General features: G+C 37.7%; 1 protein-coding gene across 9 annotated transcripts in view; it reads right to left on the bottom strand.

Annotated features, from left to right (window-relative positions):
- DGKB (diacylglycerol kinase beta) overlaps positions 1 to 20,946 on the bottom strand; it is an 875,335-nt gene that overhangs the window by 471,853 nt on the left and 382,536 nt on the right. For all 9 annotated transcript variants that reach the window (XM_059885674.1, XM_059885677.1, XM_015468340.3 and 6 more), the window contains one exon: positions 17,285 to 17,445. In XM_059885674.1, coding sequence (XP_059741657.1) covers positions 17,285 to 17,445 — 161 coding nt within the window. The remainder of the gene's footprint in view (positions 1 to 17,284; positions 17,446 to 20,946) is intronic.

Consider the following 20,946-nt stretch of genomic DNA (forward strand, 5'->3'; position numbering starts at 1 on the left):
TTACCTTTTTGAAGTGTCCACTTTTTGAAGTGGACAAAGCAAGGAAATGAGATTTTAAAACAAAACAGATTTGGTTTAAATCTGTTTACATTTAAACAGCCTCAAATCTGTTGAGTCTAATTTAACTGATTTCAGGACCAGACCAAAAACTCTATGTTGTTAACCAGTCTGTGATCATAACTAAATGTATGCATGTGTGCTAAGCTGCTTCAGTCATGTTCTTTGCAGCTGTATGAACTGTAGCCTGCTGGGCTCCTCTGTCCATGGGATTCTCCAGGCAAGGGTTGCCATGCCCTCCTCTAGGCGACCCAGGGATTGAACCCATGCCCCTTAGGTCTTCTACACTGGCAGGTGGGTTTTTTACCACCATTGCCACCTGGGAAGACCAGCTAAATGTATAAGGTTAAGATACTTCCTTTGTATTTTCAGTAAAGGCGTAGGGAAACATGTAAGACAAGGCTAATGACTATAAGAATTCTGATTGCTAACTATTCCACTAACTTGATATTTATGGTTATGAGAATTAAGTAGTCACATTTTTCCTATACTGGAGAAGTAAGAGGCTCTTAGTGACTGACTAGGCTTGAAGGCTATTAAATCATAGCCATGCAAATATCTATTTGATAGGACATGTGGGTGGTAATATATATGATGCACTAAAAGTCTCCTAGTCTTTCTCAGATTTCTTCCAGACTCACAGAGTAATTCTAAAGGAATCACAGACCCACTTCCAATTTCAGAAGTACAAATATGAATAAGGTTTTAAATTTCATGTTGGCTTTCACTTTTTACACAGCGTGTGATACTAACTTGTTTCTGGATATGTTCTGCAAAAACTGGAGGACCTTTCCAGAAGCCTTTGAAATTCTTTTTGCCTTGCTTGTTTCTGCTCACAGTGCTGACTTCTGTGTTGAAGAGTGTCCAAATTGGAACTTACTGGGATGATTAACAGCTGCTACAAAATCAATACTCTATGTAGGGAAAACAGAATTGGACTAAGATGATCTTACATGAGCACTAGTCTGTGACTGAATATCTACCAATGTCAACAAGCCAGATACAATTCATGTTAGTGGAAGCGTTTCCATGGATATAATCCATGGGCTTGTCAGAATCGCCCTTAGAAACCTAGAGGGTGGGGGAGATAACTCATAGGTTTTAATTATGCATACTTATGCATTTTCTCAGTTGCAAAGCTGATCACTGATATACTTAGTGAGAAATGGGTTTTCTTAAATCTTCCATTATTTTAACATTTATTATGGTTGAAACACTCAGTCATTCTATTGCTACTGCAATGAAAGTGAAAGTCGCTCAATACTGTTCAACTCTTTGCGACCCCATGGACTATACACTCGATGGAATAATCCAGGCCAGAATACTGGAGTGGGTAGCCTTTCCCTTCTCCAGGGGATCTTCCCAACCCAGGGATCGAACCCATGTACTACAGGTAATACAGATGGTATTAAAAAAGGTAATACAGATGTTTGTGTATTTATTTTATTATACACTGATCCTCCAATTAACAGTAAGGTAATAGCTGGCATACATCCTAAAATTCCTATCTATTTTGGAAAGCTAAGTATTCTTTATAATTATGTATTGTTTTCTTTATGCTATGAAAGTGCTGCACTCAATATGCCAGCAAATTTGGAAAACTCAGCAGTGGCCACAGGACTGGAAAAGGTCAGTTTTCATTCCAATCCCAAAGAAAGGCAATGCCAAAGAATGCTCAAACTACCGCACAATTGCACTCATCTCACACACTAGTAAAGTAATGCTCAAAATTCTCCAAGCCAGGCTTCAGCAATATGTGAACCGTGAACTTCCTGATGTTCAAGCTGGTTTTAGAAAAGGCAGAGGAACCAGAGACCAAATTGCCAACATCCGCTGGATCATAGAAAAAGCAAAAGAGTTCCAGAAAAACATCTATTTCTGCTTTATTGACTATGCCAAAGCCTTTGACTGTGTGTATCACAATCAACTGTGGAAAATTCTGAAAGAGATGGGAATACCAGACCACCTGATCTGCCTCTTGAGAAACCTGTATGCAGGTCAGGAAGCAACAGTTAGAACTGGACATGGAACAACAGACTGGTTCCAAATAGGAAAAGGGGTTGTTCAAGGCTGTATATTGTTACCCTGTTTATTTAACTTATGTGCAGAGTACATCATGAGAAATGCTGGACTGGAAGAAACACAAGCTGGAATCAAGATTGCCGGAAGAAATATCAATAACCTCAGATATGCAGATGACACCACCCTTATGGCAGAAAGTGAAGAGGAACTCAAAAGCCTCTTGATGAAAGTGAAAGTGGAGAGTGAAAAAGTTGGCTTAAAGCTAAAGATCATGGCATCCGGTCCCACCACTTCATGGGAAATAGATGGGGAAACAGTGGAAACAGTGTCAGACTTTATTTCTCGGGGCTCCAAAATCACTACAGATGGTGACTGCAGCCATGAAATTAAAAGACGCTTACTCCTTGGAAGGAAAGTTATGACCAACCTAGATAGCATATTCAAAAGCAGAGACATTACTTTGCCAACAAAGGTCCGTCTAGTCAAGGCTATGGTTTTTCCTGTGGTCATGTATGGATGTGAGAGTTGGACTGTGAAGAAGGCTGAGCGCCGAAGAATTGATGCTTTTGAACTGTGGTGTTGGAGAAGACTCTTGAGAGTCCCTTGGACTGCAAGGAGATCCAACCAGTCCATTCTGAAGGAGATCAGCCCTGGGATTTCTTTGGAAGGAATGATGCTAAAGCTGAAACTCCAGTACTTTGGCCACCTGATGTGAAGAGTTGATTCATTGGAAAAGACCCTGATGCTGGGAGGGATTGGGGGCAGGAGGAGAAGGGGACGACAGAGGATGAGATGGCTGGATGGCATCACTGACTCGATGGACGTGAGTCTCAGTGAACTCCGGGAGTTGGTGATGGGCAGGGAGGCCTGGCGTGCTGTGATTCATGGGGTCGCAAAGAGTCGGACATGACTGAGCAACTGATATGATCTGATCTTCTTTATACTTAATATCAATGTTCAGTTCAGTCACTCAGTGTGTCTGACTCTTTGTCACTCCATGGATGGACTGCAGCACGCCAGGCTTCCCTGTACATCACCAACTCCCGGAGCTTCCTCAAACTCAGGTCCATGGCGTTGTCATCCAACCATCTCATCCTCTGTCGTTCCCTTCTCCTCCTGCCTTCAACCTTTCCCAGCATCAAGGTCTTTTCAATGAGCTAGTTCTTCACATCAGGTGGCCAAAGTACTGAAGTTTCAGCTTCATCATCAGTCCTTCCAATTCAGGTCTGACTTCATTTAAGATTGACTGGTGGAATCTCCTTGAAGTCCAGGGGACTCTCAAGAGGCTTCTCCAACACCACAGTTCAAAGGCATCAATTCCTCAGCATTCAGCTTTCTTCACAGACCAACTCTCACATCCATACATTACTACTGGAAAAACCATAGCTTTGACTAGATGGACCTTTGTTGGCAAAGTAATGTCTTTGCTTTTTAATATGCTGTCTAGGTTGGTTATAACCTTTCTTCCAAGGAGTAAGCATATTTTAATTCCATGGCTGCAATCACCATCTACAGCAAGTTTGGAGCTCCCAAAATAAAGTCTCTCATGTTTCCATTGTTTGCCCATCTATTTGCCATGAAGTGATGGGACCGTATGCCATGATCTTAGTTTTATGAATGTTGAGTTTTAAGCCAAGTTTTTCACTCTTCTTTTTCACTTTTATCAAGAGGCTCTTTAGTTCTTTGCTTTCTGCCATAAGGCTGGTGTCATCTGCATATGTGAGGTTATTGATATTTCTCCCAGCAAACATGATTCCAGCTTGTGCTTCACCCAGCCTGGCATTTTGCATGATGTACTCTGCATATAAGTTAAATAAGCAGGGTGAATAACACATAGACTTGATATACTCCTTTCCTGACTTGAAACCAGTCTGTTGTTCCATGTCCAGTTCTAAGTATTGCTTCTTGACCTGCATACAGATTTCTCAGTTAATACCATAACCTTAAAATATAAGATAAAGACTTCCCTGATGGCTCAGCTGTAGAGAATCCACCTGCAATGCAGGATACCTGGTTTCGATCTCTGGGTAGGGAATATCACCTGAAGAAGGGAATGGCAGCCCACTCCAGTATCCTGCCCAGAAATTCCATGGACAGTGGAGCCTGGTGGGCTACAGTCCATAGGGTCATAAGAGTCAGACATGATTCGGCGAGTAAACCACCAATAAGATAAATATGCTGACAGTTTAAAGGGACTAAATTAATTCCCTGAAACATTACTTATTGGTATATCTTCTAGCCACATTAAAGGAAAGATGCATGTATGTAGTGATTTATGTCCAGCATGGTGAATTCACACTTTTTTCTGGCTTAGTATTCATCTTTGTACCCACTATAATGCTTATCAGGAACTACAACATGCACTGAATAAATATTTGTAGAATACACTAATAAATGAACTCCCTTGTGACTAAAATACTAATCAGAACTAGGGTACTAAATGACCATGATGAGTCAATATTTTAGATTTTATGTTAATGCAAGTACAATCAGAAGTTATGAAATATTTATTCTATATGCCATTTATAAATTCTAGTAAATGGCCCATAAGAATATTCTGCTGTTCTTTTAAACTGGACCCTGTACTAGGAGTACCTTTGGTATTAACATCCTTCCTTCTCTGATCTTATACACGAATACTCTCCTTGTTGCAATATGGCATGTTTTGTTTAGGTGGATGATTACAAATAGGGCAGGGAAAACTTCATAGTTACAGGGACTTATAATGATCTTTTGGGTCTTCCCTTGTGGCTCAGCTGGTAAAGAATCCACCTGGAATGCGGGAGACCTGGGTTGGGAAGATCCCTTGGAGAAGGCAAAGGCTACCTTGTCCTATATTTTGGTCTGAAGAATTCCATGGACTATATAGTCCATGGGGTCGCAAAGAGTCAGACACGACCAAGTGACTTTCACTTTCAATGAACTTTTTGTGTATTTGAGGCAGCTATTACTAATTTGAACTATACCCTTTGCATTTTAAATATATAATCTCTCTTGCTTTCTGTACTGGTAAGAAAAGTGAATCAACAGAGAACTTTCACAGAGTATGGGTTCTACAGTCTCCAGATGTACACGCTTCCCATGAGTATTTTAGCCAGGAATTGACTCACCAGCGCAAAGCCACAAAAACAGAAACATGAGAAGGCAGGGTCCGTGTCATTATGGACGAGGAAAGCCACAGCTATCGATAAAACCAGAAAGCTGAAAAATAAAATTAATGAGCCAGGCATCTAAGGCTAATAATAAGTACCTTGATACACTTGGGATATATAAGGCAAAATCACCAAAGGGAAGATAGCCAAGAGAAAGTGGAGTTGTAAGAAGCAAATGGAGAGAACACTAATTGGAAAAGATACATGCACCCCCAAGTTCATTCATGCACTATTTACAACAGTCAAGCTTTGAAACAAGCTAAGTTGAACTGATGGATGAACAGATAAATGAGGCATAGTGCACAATGGAATATTAGCCATAAAAAGAAAGAAATCTTGCCATTTTTGACAACATGGATGAACCCTGAGAACTCTATGCTAAGTGAAATAAGTTAGAGAAAGTGAAATACTGTAAGAGTCTCACTTGTATGAGGAATCTAACAAAATAAATAAACAAAATCAAGCTAATAAATACAGAAAATGACTAAAGGATGCCAGGAGAGGGGATGCAAATGGGTGGAGGGGGTCAAAAGGTATAAACTGCCAACTATAAAGCAACTGTGACTGGAATGTAGTACACAGCATAGAAACTACAGTCAGTAAGACTGAATTGCATATTTCCAAGGTGCTATATAAGAAACTAGGTCTCAAAGGTTTTCAACATGAGGAAAAAAGAAAAAAAAAAAAAACAAAACTTGTAATCGTGTATGGTTCAGTTTAGTTCAGTTGCTCAGTAGTGTCCGATCTTTGCCACTGCATGAACCAGAGCATGCCAGGCCTCCCTGTCCATCACCAACTCCCAGAGTCCACCCAAACTCATGTCCATTGAGTCGGTGATGCCATCCAATCATCTCATCCTTTTCATCGTTCCCTTCTCCTGCACTCAGTCTTTCCCAGCATCGGGGTCTTTTCAAATGAATCAACTCTTCGCATCAGGTGGCCAAAGTATTGGAGTTTCAGCTTCAGCATCACTCCTTCCAATGGACACCCAGGACTGATCTCTTTTAGGATGGACTGGTTGGATCTCCTTGCAGTCCAAGGGACTCTCAAGAGTCTTCTCCAACACCACAGTTCAAAAGCATCAATTCTTCAGCGCTCAGCTTTCTTCACAGTCCAACTCTCACATCCATACACGACCGCTGGAAAAACCATAGCCTTGACTAGACAGACCTTCGTTGGCAAAGTAATGTCTCTGCTTTGTAATATGCTGTCTAGGTTGGTCATAACTTTCCTACCAAGGAGTAAGTGTCTTTTAATTTCATGGCTGCAGTCACCATCAGCAGTGAGTTTTGAGCCCAGAAAAATAAAGTCAGCCACTGTTTCCCCATCTATTTGTCATGAAGTGATGGGACCAGATGCCATGATCTTCGTTTTCTAAATGTTGAGCTTTAAACCAATTTTTTCACTATCCTCTTTCACTTTCATCAAGAGGCTTTTGAGTTCCTCTTCAAGTTCTGCCATAAGGGTGGTGTCATCTGCATATCTGAGGTTATTGATATTTCTCCTGGCAATCTTGATTCCAGCTTGTGCTTCATCCAGCCCAGTGTTTCTCATGATGTACTCTGCATATAAGTTAAATAAGCAGGCTGACAATATATAGCTTTGACGTACTCCTTTTCCTATTTGGAACCAGTCTGTTGTTCCATGTCCAGTTCTAACTGTTGCTTCCTGACCTGCATACTGGTTTCTCAAGAGGCAGGTCAGGTGGTCTGATTATCTTGGTCGTGAAGATCTTTTTTGTACAGTTCTTCTGTGTATTCTTACCACCTCTTCTTAACATCTTCTGCTTCCATTAGGTCCATACCATTTCTGTCCTTTATCGAGCCCACCTTTGCATGAAATGTTCCCTCGGTATCTCTAATTTTCCTGAAGAGATCTCTAGTCTTTCCCATTCTGTTGTTTTCCTCTATTTCTTTGCATTGATCACTGAGGAAGGCTTTCTTATCTCTTCTTTCTATTCTTTAGAACTGTGCATTCAGATGCTTATATCTTTCCTTTTCTCCTTTGCTTTTCACTTCTCTACTTTTCACAGCTATTTGTAAGGCCTCCCCAGACAGCCGTTTTGCTTTTTTGCATTTCTTTTCCACGGGGATGGTCTTGGTCGCTGTCTCCTGTCCTTTTATATTCATATTAATAGTTAATTTTATAAAGGAAGAATTTACGGTCATTTTCCTATATATTTACCTAGTATTTGGCAACTGAAATTGATTTACCAGTTTCATTTTTAGCTGATGCATATTGACTATATATATGACATTGTGTCATCTCCAAATAACATTACGCTTGCCTCTTGTCAATATTTACACACTTAAATTTTTATTATTAAATTAGCTCATTTTCCTAGAAATGCTAACTACAGTGGTGACAAATATAATCCCTGCATTCTTTTTGATTTTATTTGGGATGCCTCTAGTATGCCACTATTAATATGATATTACATGTTAATTTGTAGAAAATGGTTTACACATTTTCAGTAGTTTTCAATTATAAAAATCACAAACCTGCTTCTTTTTAAAATAATTATGCTAATAACACATTTGCCTTTGTTGAAATAAACCCTCCTCTGTTAATAGGTTGTATTCCTTAATTTCAATACTTGAATTTACTTGCTAATTTTGTTGTTTGCAACTGTTGTATTTATATACATGTTCTTTTTTGGAGTTTTGTTAGTGAGGTTTTTATACTGAGGTTTGCTAGCTATACAAAATGAAGGGGGAAACATTCTGTCTTTCTACTCGGGAACAATTTTTAAAACATAAGAATTATCTGTGCTATGAAAGACTGTTTAAATGACACCAGTTTTAATAGCTCTTTTACTATGTTTTTACTTCTTCCTCTTTGGTTGTACGCTTAGAGAAATGGTTCTCAAAGTGTGACCATGGACAAGAGATACTGGGACCACCTGGGAGATGTTAGAATCATCAGTTCTTGGACTCCATTTCAGACCTACTGAAAGCCTGGGCTTGAGGGTCACAATCTGCATTTTAAAAAGTCCTGCAGGTGATTTTGATACATACTTAAGTTTGAGAACTATTGCCTTAGATTGCCTACCCTTCAGCAGGGGTTCCCAATTTCCTGAATCTAATCTGTAACGATCTAAGGTGGAGCTGACATAATAATAACAGAAATAAAGTACACAATAAATGTGATGTGCGTCAATCACTCTGAAACTACCACCCCCACCTAACCCCCGAAAAAGTGGCTTCCACGAAACCGGTCCCTGGTGCCAAAAAAATGTTGGGCACCGCTGCCATTCAGCGTATTTCACTTTTTCCATTTAGATGGGCAATACTCAATTTCTTCCACATTGTATAGTTTACTGGCACAGATGCACATGATTTACTCTTATAACCATTAAAATATTTTCCATAACTGTGGCTGTATTTTCAGATTTATTAAGCTATGTGTTTATTTCCTTTTGTTTAAAAAAAAAACACACACACACAAAAACCTTGGCGAGAGAAGTGGGCAAGATAGTGCAGGGGGCGTTTTCAGCAGTCACCCGCCCGCCATCCCCTCCTCAAGGAATACAGCTTTCGACAATCACTAATGAATAGATAGTACCTTCGCCGAGTCAGGGAGTCCAGCGGAGAAGTTCCAGCACAGCAAAATATCCAAGAACAGATCCACTGAAGGGGGTTAGAACACTTTTCCTTTACTGGCATGGCCACTCCCCCAGCGTGGCCCAGCTCAGTTGCAGAAAAGGCTCCATTCAGTCCCAGATTTCCCTCAGCATCGGGATGGAGTGTTTAGCTTCCTGTGCCTCGCAGGATGCTGCCGCAGAGGCCACTTCTTTCTCATCTCACTTGGAGCACAGAGGGTCTCAACACCAGTTTGGTGGGGAGTGGGTGGCAGAGGCTGGGAGCAGGTAGGAGAGAGAAGGCCTCACAGTCACTGGGGCATTTTGAGCGACTGATCTGATCTGATCTGATCTGAGGGGCGATGGAGCCTACAGATCAACGCAGAGATTCCTCCAGGAGCATGGCCCCTGAGCTGCTTCTGGAAGCCTACACTGATGATTTTAGCAGGCAACTGACCCACCTGGTGCCCGCACAGGTTTGTGGGCCTCCTTCCTCCCCACCTCCTGGCTGGCACTCCGTGCACGTGCCCTGTGCGTGCTGCATGCCGTACGTGCGTCCCACGTGGGACAGCAAGCAGAGAGCAGGTGAGCATCTCCAGATGGCAGGCTAACTTCAGGTGACTAGAGGAAGGTTCTAAATGTGAGCATTTGGGGATTCTGCCCTAAGGAAAACACAGGTGGCGCTCAGCACCCAGCCAGGCTTTGGGGAATGAGAGAAAGCAATCCTAAAACTGCCTCTCCCCTACCTTCTCCAAGAGGGAAGGAGAGGTGGGGAGTTCATGTATCTATAGAAAAGAGCCTAGAGAGCTTCGGGATCTCTAGCTGGGCTGACAAGGTGTTTCTCTCTCCAGCCTGGTTAATTAAGACTGGAGAAATTGACAGCTTTTTAAAATGCAGACTACAGATCTATTTAAAAAATATATTTAGTATTTATTTTGCTGTCCTGGGTATTAGTTGCGACATGCGAAATCTTTAACTTATGGCATGAGAACTCTTAGCTGCAGTAGGTGTGATCAAGCTCCCTGATCAGAAATCAAATCCATGACCACTGCACTGGGAGCTTGGAGTCTTTAATCAGTCGACCACCAGGGAAGTCCCAAGACTATGACTCTTGAGGCTGCCCTGTAACCTGGCTGCAGTCCCTCTTAGCTATGGTAACCGGGTCCTATTTGCTTAGGGATCCAGAAGAAGACACGCTCATCCTTGCACCAGAGGAGGCCCACTTACATCTTTCCTATTGTCCCCTGAAGATACTGAAGCTGCCTGTAACTCAGTATAATTCCAGCCCCTCTCGACTATTTCCGTCTGCAAGTGTTTCCACATTCTGAGGTTTATACTTACCAAGAGTCATTTGTGTGGTTTCCAACACTGTTTATGCCAATTTTAGTCTTTATTATAATTATATAATTTAATTACCTATTATAGCAATGGAAAATATAATTACAAAAAGAGGCTTTGTTTTATATATGAAAACAAAGATGATTTGGGAAGATTGGATATAAATGCAGTTGTGAAACTGCCATAGAATTATATGTTCTTTGCCATAGAATTATATGTAAGAGAGAGCATTATAAAAGATTTTTGAAACTATTGTAAAAATCTAAAAGGATTTTATACTCAGATTGCTTCACAAGTATCTTTTGGGTCTTTGTTCCACTTAAAAGAATCTAAAAATGGAAATAACAGATGGTTTATTATGGAGTGTGATTTATACAAGCAAACTTTGTAGAACCCCCATTGATGACCGAAATTCAAAGAAATGACAGTAGCTGGGCCTTTAAGAAAAAATTGGCCAATCCAGTTATTTTTATAGATTTTAGGTTAAAATGAAATATCCAAAGCTATATGGATCATTTTTATCACACTTGTTTTACCTTCTATTAATGTCTTACTTCACCTCTAGTAGAAGACCTTCTGCTATACATAAATTGGACTACTTCATTTCCTGACTGTATTCACTGAATCATTCAATGGCCTCTCTTAAAAAACAAAGACCACATCTTGGCTTTGAAGCATCTTTAAGACACAGGAGCAGGCATTTATGCTATTGTCTGTTTTGTTATTCATTCCCAGCTTCTCTCTTTATGTTCCAGGCACACTGACCTTGTAGGTCAGAACACACCAGGCCATTTGTCTCCTCAGGCTCTTCACATACAGTTATACCTGCTTGGTATGCACTTTCCATCTATTTGGTGTCCACCTGACTTACATGTATTCCTTAGATCCCCTCTTAAATGTATCTTATTTATACTGACCTTCTTTTACTATGAGAACTAAATTTGTCCCTTATTCTAGCTCTTGGCAACTTTTCTTGTCTTTCACAGTATATATCACAATTTACCCCCCAAAGTTGTATTTGTGCATTTTTTAAATACTTCTACTATTGAGCTCGGGATTTTAATAATGAGGTAATCTGTCTCTTTTATTCATTTCTACAACTCCAGGGCCTGACCAAAAAAAAAAAAAGATACTTTTTTTTAATAAGCAAATGAATGAAGAATCAACAACGAGGGTGAAACTAATGGCATATATGAATTTGATGTTATCCAGTAGATGAAAAATTTTCTAACTGTAAGTTCTGAGATTATCTATAATCATTAAAGTACAAAATCAGACTAAAAGGTAGCAACTATCAGTTTTTCTTAGTAATTTCCATCATCTATATTTCTAATACCCAGATGATAAATCTCTCATGACAATTCTGTCTCACCTCACAGTATTGTAAGTTTAGTGATTACATAGACTTCTTCTATCCTTTTCACTGCCAATCCTCAAACAGTATCTAGCACAAGAAGATAATTAATAAAGAAGCTTTTATTTAAGGATCACCACTATAGATGAATACCTATTTTCAGAGTTAACCGTGACTTCAGAATTATTTCCACTGTTCTGGCTAAAAGTGAAGGGCATTACAAAGAAAAAATTAGGAGAAAGTGGCTAGTTATTTACCAATTTCCCCTTTTCATCTTGGGCAAACAGAATTCCTTTCCGAACAGTTGTGTGCATGCTAAGTTGCTTCACTCACATCCAACTCTGTGCGAACCAATGGACTATAGCCCACCAGGCTCCTCTTTCCATGGGATTCTCCAGGCAAGAATTCTGGAGTGGGTTCCTGTGCCCTCCTCCAGGGGATCTTTTCAACCCAGGGATCAAACGTGCGTTTCTTACATCTAACCTGCGTAGGCAGGTGAGTTCTTTACCACTAGTGCCACCTGGGAAGCCCGTCCTTACAATTAGGTGTAACTGATTAGGATACAGCCAATGGGTTTTAAGCTGAACATCTTCCAGCCCTGGTCCATTTTAAAAGAAAAGCACTCACAAATGTCAATATTTCATTCTCTTTTATCACCCAGTTGTTGAATAGAGAGGACTCTGTATCTAGAGGAGGGTAGAGCCATAATGGCACCCCCTCCAGTACTCTTACCTGGAGAGTCCCATGGACGGAGGAGCCTGGTAGGCTGCAGTCCATGGGGTCGCTAGGAGTCGGACACAACTAAGCGACTTCACTTTCACTTTTCACTTTCATGCATTGGAGAAGGAAAAGGCAACCCACTCCAGTGTTCTTGCATGGAGAATCCCAGGGACGGTGGAGCCTGGTGGGCTGCCGTCTATGGGGTCGCTAGGAGTCAGACACGACTGAAGCGACTTAGCAGCAGCAGCAGCAATGACTTGAGGTACATGATTCAGTTATTTTTGTTGTCTGCTGGATTTACTCACCGGGGCAGAGGATCATAAGTTGATAAATAGAACTCATTGAGTGAAAGCCAGAACTTGAACTCTATAAGGTCTCCTGGTCTGATTTGACACTGAGTGTTGATCCTCTGTCTTGCTGAGACAGACGCAAATATTTCAGGCAAGAATGCTTTCCCTCTTTTCACACCTCTCCTTCCCATGTCATATTCAGTGAAAGAGGCTGCAAGTTAAATAGAACAGCACTCTTCTAAAGAAAACAATCAAAAGCTGCCTTGTTTAGTTCTGTGTTACCTTAATATCATATATGAGTGCCATTGCATATTATTTTATACTTTTATTAGGCCCTAAACCTTGCATTTCAACTTTAGTACTTCAGTATTTCTAGCAATTGCCTATGTAATGTGAGACAGAGTTCTAACAAAATTTCCTCTCCCTAGGAAGCTAGTGTCTGAACACATATCAACTGAGCACCATTATTTTTCCAATGAGATTTCAGGCTACATCCATTCTGTCAAGTTTCTGTATGTGTCTCTCTGCTTTTCCATTGAGTTCTTCATCTACTCATTCATTACATTATTTTATTATAATTATGCAATTCATTTGTAGCATGTCTAATTTGGTAAAATAGTTCTTTCTTCTTATTAAGATGTAATGAGCTACTTTGTTACATATATTTTGGAAAAAGTTTTTCAAATTTTTCATACAAATCCAGCTCTAATTTTGATTAGTTATAGGTTAAAGGTATACATTAATGTGCAATATTATATTAAGCTATCTCATCTAATAATAGAAACTATCTCTATTTATTCTCATCTTTTATGTCTTGTAGAGAGTTTTAACATTTCTATTTGTAGGTTTTGGATGCTACTGCTGCTGCTGCTAAGTCACTTAAGTCGTGTCTGACTCTGTGCGACCCCATAGACGGCAGCCCATTAAGCTCCTCTGTCCCTGGGATTCTCCAGGCAAGAACACTGGAGTGGGTTGCCATTTCCTTCTCCAATGCATTAAAGTAAAAAGTGAAAGTGAAGTCGCTCAGTTGTGTCCGACTCTTAGCGACCCCATGGACTCCAGCCTACCAGGCTCCTTCGTCCATGGATTTTCCAAGCAAGAGTACTGGAGTGGGGTGCCATTGCCTTCTCCGGTAGGTTTTGTATATTCTTTATCAATTTCTAGATACTTCCCATTTTTGCTTGCTGTTTTTGTAAATGTGTTGATTATTGCTTATATAATGAAATACTATTGAATAAATTTATTTTATATTTAGTAACTTTGCTACACTCCCTTATTTAGTCTTAATATATTTTCAGTTAGGATATTACTTTTTGTCTTTATGGAGGGATTTTTGGTCTTTATCATTCTATATTATTTGCAATTCTCTTTACAATATTTTTAAAACATCAGTTTTGCAGTAGATTTGATTATTTCCAATAATCAAGTTTTATTTCATTAACATACTCTTTTTTGCTCTTGTTATTCTTTGTCCTGTCATTTCTATTACAGCTTTTTCTTCTCATTTCTTTAGGTTTTAGCTATTTCCCGTTTTCCAACATCTTGAATTTTGTAATTAATATTTTTTTCTTAATATCAAAGTTTCTCAGCCTCAGCTGTATTGACATGTTGAACTATGTGGTTCTTTCTTGTGCATTTGGGGGGCTGTTCTATGAAATGGGAATGTTTAGCAGCATTCCTATCTTCTATCCATTAGCTGGCAAGAGCAATACTCTCTCACCCATGACAAGCAAATGTGTGTCCAAACATTGCCACATGTCTCCTGTGATGGAAGAGAAATAATTTCTGTTGAAGACCACTGAAGATTCATCAGAGGCATATAACAAACTGACAACTGTTTACCAAAAAAAAAAACTACTGAACCTAAGATAAGAATGCTGGCAATCTGATGTTTCAATCTTGAGCTGCTACCTCACACTTCAGTTCCGTCAGTGCGATAGTTCTAGCGGGGTTGGGCACACTAAGAAAGCAAGCGACTTTACTGTCGGGGGAGCCAGCATGATTTGGAGTGGAAGCTAGAGAAATTCCATTACCCAGAGAGTTATCTAAAATAATAGTCATCTCAGTGGCAAATGTAGCAGCTTGCCTAAGTTTGCAAAACTGATTAAGGCAAGCAGCTAACCAGGCAACTAGCCCTATTTTCAATAGGAGACCTTGGGAATGATGCAGCCATAATGGGCCTCAATGCTGCAGCTGCTTAGTTGGTTCAGTCATGTCCGACTCTGTGCAAACCTATGGCTGTAACCTGCCATTCCTCCATCCGTGGAATTCTCCAGGCAAGAACACTGGAGTGATTGCCATGCCCTTCTCCAGGGGATCTTTGCAACCCAGGGATTGAACCCAGGTCTCCTGCATTGAAGGCGGATTCTTTACCATCTAAGCCACCAGGGAAGCCCCATGGGCCTCGATAGGTTGCCACATACTCCTTGCTGTCTGAAACACTAAATGCATGGTTGTATATATGTGCAGGACAGGTGAAAGAGGGTTGCATCTGTGTTCAGGACAGAGTAATGCAGGCCCTAGTTATCTACACATCCTTGGCTAAGTGAGAAGGCTTGTACGTGAGCACAAGACATAAAAGGGCCAACAGATATTAAAAGCTGAATTAGATTAATAACTGCCTGAAGTTTGTATGCATTCCCCAATGAACATACAGCAGCAAAGGGATGAAAACCTACTGTCTCAAGGGTTTTAAACACAAACTTTGGTCATTCATACCGACATAGGAACAATCCTCAGAAGCCAGTGTTAATATAAAAGCAAAAGGAAAAACAAAAATTCAGAGGCAGCAGTATATTCATACACTAGAAGGGAGAACAGCTCCATATAATTAGTTCTGGGAACTCCCTAAACAAACACAGGAACAACCATAACCCCTGTGGGAGAATGCAAATCCACAGCTGTTAAATATGTTGTAATCTCTAGTTTCCAACCAAATATTCACAAACACGCAGAGGAATGGGCAAGTGTAACACATACTTTGGAAAAAAGCAAACAATGTCTCTGATGGATTCTAGATGTTGGACTTAGCAGACAAAGACTTAAAAACAGTATTATATGTATTTTGATGTATTATATCAAATTATGATGTATTATAAATACATCAAAGAACTAACATAAACTATGCTTAAATAATAAATGAAAATATAACGATGACTATTCAAATAGAAAATGCCAATTAAAGGCCTAAAAATACAAAAAAAAAATAACCAAATAGAAATCCTTGAGTTAAAAAGTATACTAACTGAAATAAAAAAATTTAATTACAGGGACTTAAAAGAGTAACATTATTCATAATATCCAAGACTGGAAACAATCTAAATCTATATCAATTTGTGAAGAGATAGACAATATATTATAAGTCCATACAATGGGATACTTACTACTCAGCAATACAAAGAATACAGTATTTCATGTAGTTCATATAAGTGAACCTCAAAATATTATGTGAAGTGAAAGAAACCAAATGCAAAAGACTATATATCATATTATTTTTTTCATATGAACTATCCATAAGGGCAAACCTTAGAAAGATTAGTTGTTGTTTGGAGCTAGGGTAAGGACTCAGAATTGACTACATGTGGGCATGAAGATTCTTGCCTTGCTGATAAAAACATTTTAAAATGAGACAGATTTATTAAAATCATTAAAAGGTTTACTTAAAATGAGTGAATTAGGTCAGTAAAGATGTTAAAATATTGCTATTCACATTCATATCAAATATAAACAGGATTTTTATGGATCAAATGCATTACATTTTTCTTGAAAAAAATAATTATTATCATACTATAGTAACAATTGTATACTTAGCCTTCATTATGCATCATTATATGAGGCTCTTTACATGTATAATCCCATTATTTATTACTATGAGGGAGAAAATAATAACCATCATGACACAGGTAAATTGATGGAAACTAGGAAGAGAAAAAAATTGTTAAAGAACTCTTACCAAGGTAGCTTGACTCCTAAGTTCATGGACTCAACCAATACTTTCGATAGTTTGCTATTTGTGTTTGTGTGTGTGTGAGTGTGTGTGTGTGTACATGCATATCCATAAGAGAGAAATGAGACATGACGTAAATTAATATTGGGCGACTATGTTCAATAAAATGTAATGCTGTAGATATATATTTTAAGACGTCATAAGTCTGGGTAATATATAAATACATGTAAAATCACTGTTAACTTTATTAATTCCTTAGGGATTGAAATTTCAATAACTGTTTCAATTGCCAAATGATATTTTAATTTCAGTCTCAAAGTTATCAAGAAATTAAGACAAACATTAGTTTTTTACTAATTAACCACTTGAGAATACTAACAGCATTTTTCTTAGACTTTAAAGTAAATCATAATTTTAAAAATAATGTCTATAAATAGAAAACTAATATATTGTGATATTGTAATATAGATTTCAAAATAAGATAACGATGCATTCTTGTCACACTTTTAGAATGTGAAACTTATAACCTTATAAACCATTTTATAAACCTTATAAAGCATTTTAAGCTTAATTTTACTAAACAATTATCAAACAATTACATATAGTTTCTTTCCTTTGTTTAGCACATGAAAAATCTATCACTGATTCTCTGATTTTAAATAAATTCAGAAGTTTTACTACTATTACCCATTAGAAGAGGTGTTTTGCTGACACAAAGGTAAAATAAATTACTTATAAGCAGTAAATCTTCGTAAATAAGAGTTTATGTCAGTGATTATGCAGAACTGGTTAAAAAAAAAAAGAATGTTTAGTGGAAAATCTTACCACGCCAATGGAAAAATAATTATTGATGATACTGTAAGGCACTGGGTCTCCCTTCTCATCTTTGTCATTAGGTATGACTTCAAACTTCCACCTGTCCAACATGATTTCTGTGCTGTTTTCAATGTCTTTTAAGATTTTCATCAAATTCTCACCTTCATAACCTAATGAAAAAAAATTTTATCTTGAGAAAAAATATAACCAAACAATAAAAGCTATTACTTATATTTAAGTGTGTGAATGCTTGTATCATTCTAAAGTTAAATAATGCATGTCAAAGCAAATTTAATGCAAGTTGAAGAATTAAGACCAATCTTATTATACTCATATCAATATTTTATCTGTAGCTTTAATTTGCAACTCATATTTCTCTCCTGTGGTACAAATTCTTAATATAGCCACTGCGTACCTCTCACAAAACTTTTTATCAATATGTTCAAAATGGAATTGATGATCTGTTTGGGTATCATCCTCCTGTGAATTCTGCCTCCCAAAGATGACACCCTCCACCCACTTGCTAAAATAAAAGTTCTTGCTGCCATGTTGAACTTGTCCTCTGCTTCTACTCTCTCTGCAGGCTTTACATTTGATAATACTTTTTCCCAGAAGCCACCCTCCCAAAATGATAGATTTTACACAGGACCATAACATACAGTTTTCAAAACCAGCCATAGCATAGAACTAGTATACTGCACTATAATTATTTACATCTTTCTCCTTAGATGTTCCTTTTCCCAGATGTACCCTCCAATAATGCTCAACAAATCCATTTTTAAATAAATCTACTATAGATAGTAACCATGGCCTGAAAGTTATTGCTTAATATTATATTTTCTCTTAAATGGACCTTTAGTTATGTAACATTATAGTTAATTAGGGGCGTAGCCTAACCCTGGCTGTGTTATTTACTGAAGTGTTTGCTTTTAACATTCAAAATAGCTTCTTTCTCCATAAAAACTTAGCTTTGGTGTGAGAATGAAGTGAGGAAAAAAGAGAAAATACATAAAGGGTCTTAGTCTATGAGGCAAAAGAACAGAAAGTTGTCAACAACAATACTGATGATGAAATTAGGATGTGAAATGTTATACTAAGTTAAATAATGTATCTCTAACTCTAATACACACAGATTCTTGAAATGATGTTTTGAGTTGGACAACATTTTCATAGATGTTTTCTGTGTCCAACTCAGGTTTATATTTTAATAATTTATCTGTTGAATAAGTATATGCCAGAGGCTATGAGTCCTCATTAGAGGTGTTAACATACATACACTTAAAAAAAATGAATTGGATTAAAAGAAAAAAGAATAGGTACCATAATATGCCAACATTCTCTAAAGACAAATAAATTATATTTATGGTGTATTTGTTGAATTAACTATTAGAGAATTAATTATTAACCAGAAATCAGGAATATTCATCCTGGAACCTACATCTCTTATCATACACGGGTCTAAAAAAATAATTATGAACTATTCAACACACACAGCAAAGAGTACAATAAACTGTGATTACACTGACATAAACATTAAAGGAAATAATAGATGTCATACCATATTTATAGCATAATTCAAAATTGATGAACATATTTAAAATGTATAGAATAGTACTCAGTGATTAAAAATGAATTGTTTTCACTGCAAGGCAACAAAAATTAAGTGTACTTATTTTTCAGATCTTCTTAATAGTTCTACGCTCATTCTCAATATTTATTTCCTTGTTAAATTTCTTTTAAAGCTCCCAATTATATATATATACATATATATATATTCCACATTGAATGGAATAAAAGGAGTTTATATTCATATATTTTCCAAATTCTATTCTTATTTGAAAATAAGTTTGATGGTTTTAGATATAAATAATTTACATATATTAAACTAATATTATATAATATAGTATGAAAATATACACACACTCAGCATAAATATAAGTAAACGATAATGCTTTAAACAAACATTGAGCTTCTTTTCAGCTACAGCTTATGTTAATAGAAACAGGAATGGAACTGATGAGGAAAGAACACAACAGAATTTAATTTAATGAAAGTATTAATAAAATGAGATTAAGTAGGGTCAATCAACTTAAATTCTTTAGCACTGGAAATGTTCTCAAAGTTTTTATGGGTAAGTATGAAAAAGGCTGGGCTTCCCTGGTGGATCAGATGGTAAAGAATTTGCCTGCAATGCAGAAGACCTGGGTTTGATCCCTGGGTCTGGAAGATACCCTGGATAAGGAAATAGCAACACTCTTTAGTATTCTTGCCTGGAGAATTACATGGACAGAGAAGCTTGGCAGGCTACAGTAAACTGGGTTGCAAAGAGTTGGACATGACTGAGCGACTAACATACACATGAAAAAGGCCGGTATCAATCAGTCTTCTAGCCAAATAAAAATGGAAAGATAGAGGCAATAAATCTATTTTGAGAATCATACATGAAGTTCAGTATTAATTCACAAAGGTGAAGAACTCCAAATTGTTGTTCTCCACTTAACAGATATCTATGCCCTACATGTTTGTATTTATCTGTGCTCAAGCTTGTTAAATAATGATTCATAACTATAAATAGCATTCCTGAACTCAGTAAGATTATATTTTTTAAAAAAGAAAAACTTACAAATAAGCAAACAAAAGCTTGCTCTAGAAAAGAATGATGATACTTTGTTTCTATTATTTTGATTTAAAGCCTATAATCACTCTAGGCTAAGAAATCAAATGAAAACATAATTAGTATTTATCTTCCATTTAATGATATGATGTTATCATAATAACTGAATCTATCTAAAAAGTCATTTTTACAAATGTAAGATCACATGAAGAAAAGCAATATCTAAAAAGTCATTTTTACAAATTTAAAATCACATGAAGAAAACATTTGTAAGAGTGTGTTGCATCTAAAACTCTGTCTCTTACTCCCTTACTCTTCACGGTATTTTTTCTTGCAATAATTTTCAGAATTTTGTTTGAGGGATTAAGTATTGCCAGAAAAAACTGCAAAGGAAATGAAAATAAAGTATTTTTTCAAATGCCCTGAGAAGTCCTACATGTGTACATTTTATATTTTTCAAAATTTGCAATACATTCATAAAAATTAAACTTCCCAGTCAATAGATTCCAGTGACATTAAGTGAACCAAATGATTATTAGTCAAATGAAGTAATTTCTTTCCCAAATGTTAAGTATAATGATAATTAGTACAATTACAAGAAGGGCTCAGACACTGGGCAAATAACTTGATATCTAGGGTGTAAGAACCCACAAGGTAGGGTTCTTAGTGCAAAATGTCAGTCACTCAGTCATGTCTGACTCTTTGAGATCCTATGGACCATGGCCCACCAGGCTCCTCTGTCCGCGAGACTCTCCAGGCAAGAATAATGGAATGAGTTGTCCAGGAGATCCTCCCAACTCGGGGGTCAAACCTGTGTCTCTTCTGTCTCCTGCACTGGCAAGTGGGTTCCTTACCACTAGTGCCATCTCCAACTATTTTCTTCAGGTTCTGATGAAGAATCTGAAGCACACAGTTTTAAGCAACTTGCTCAAAGTTAGACACCTGACAAGAAATAATTCACACCACTTCAGAGTATGTGTCTTTATTAGTAAACTCTATCAAATGGCACCCTCATTTTCCTAACTGCTCATCTTGAGCATCTTGCAGTGCCCCCTTA

This window comes from Bos taurus, chromosome 4 (genome assembly GCF_002263795.3).
Source record: "Bos taurus isolate L1 Dominette 01449 registration number 42190680 breed Hereford chromosome 4, ARS-UCD2.0, whole genome shotgun sequence".
NCBI classification, from domain to species: domain Eukaryota; kingdom Metazoa; phylum Chordata; class Mammalia; order Artiodactyla; family Bovidae; genus Bos; species Bos taurus.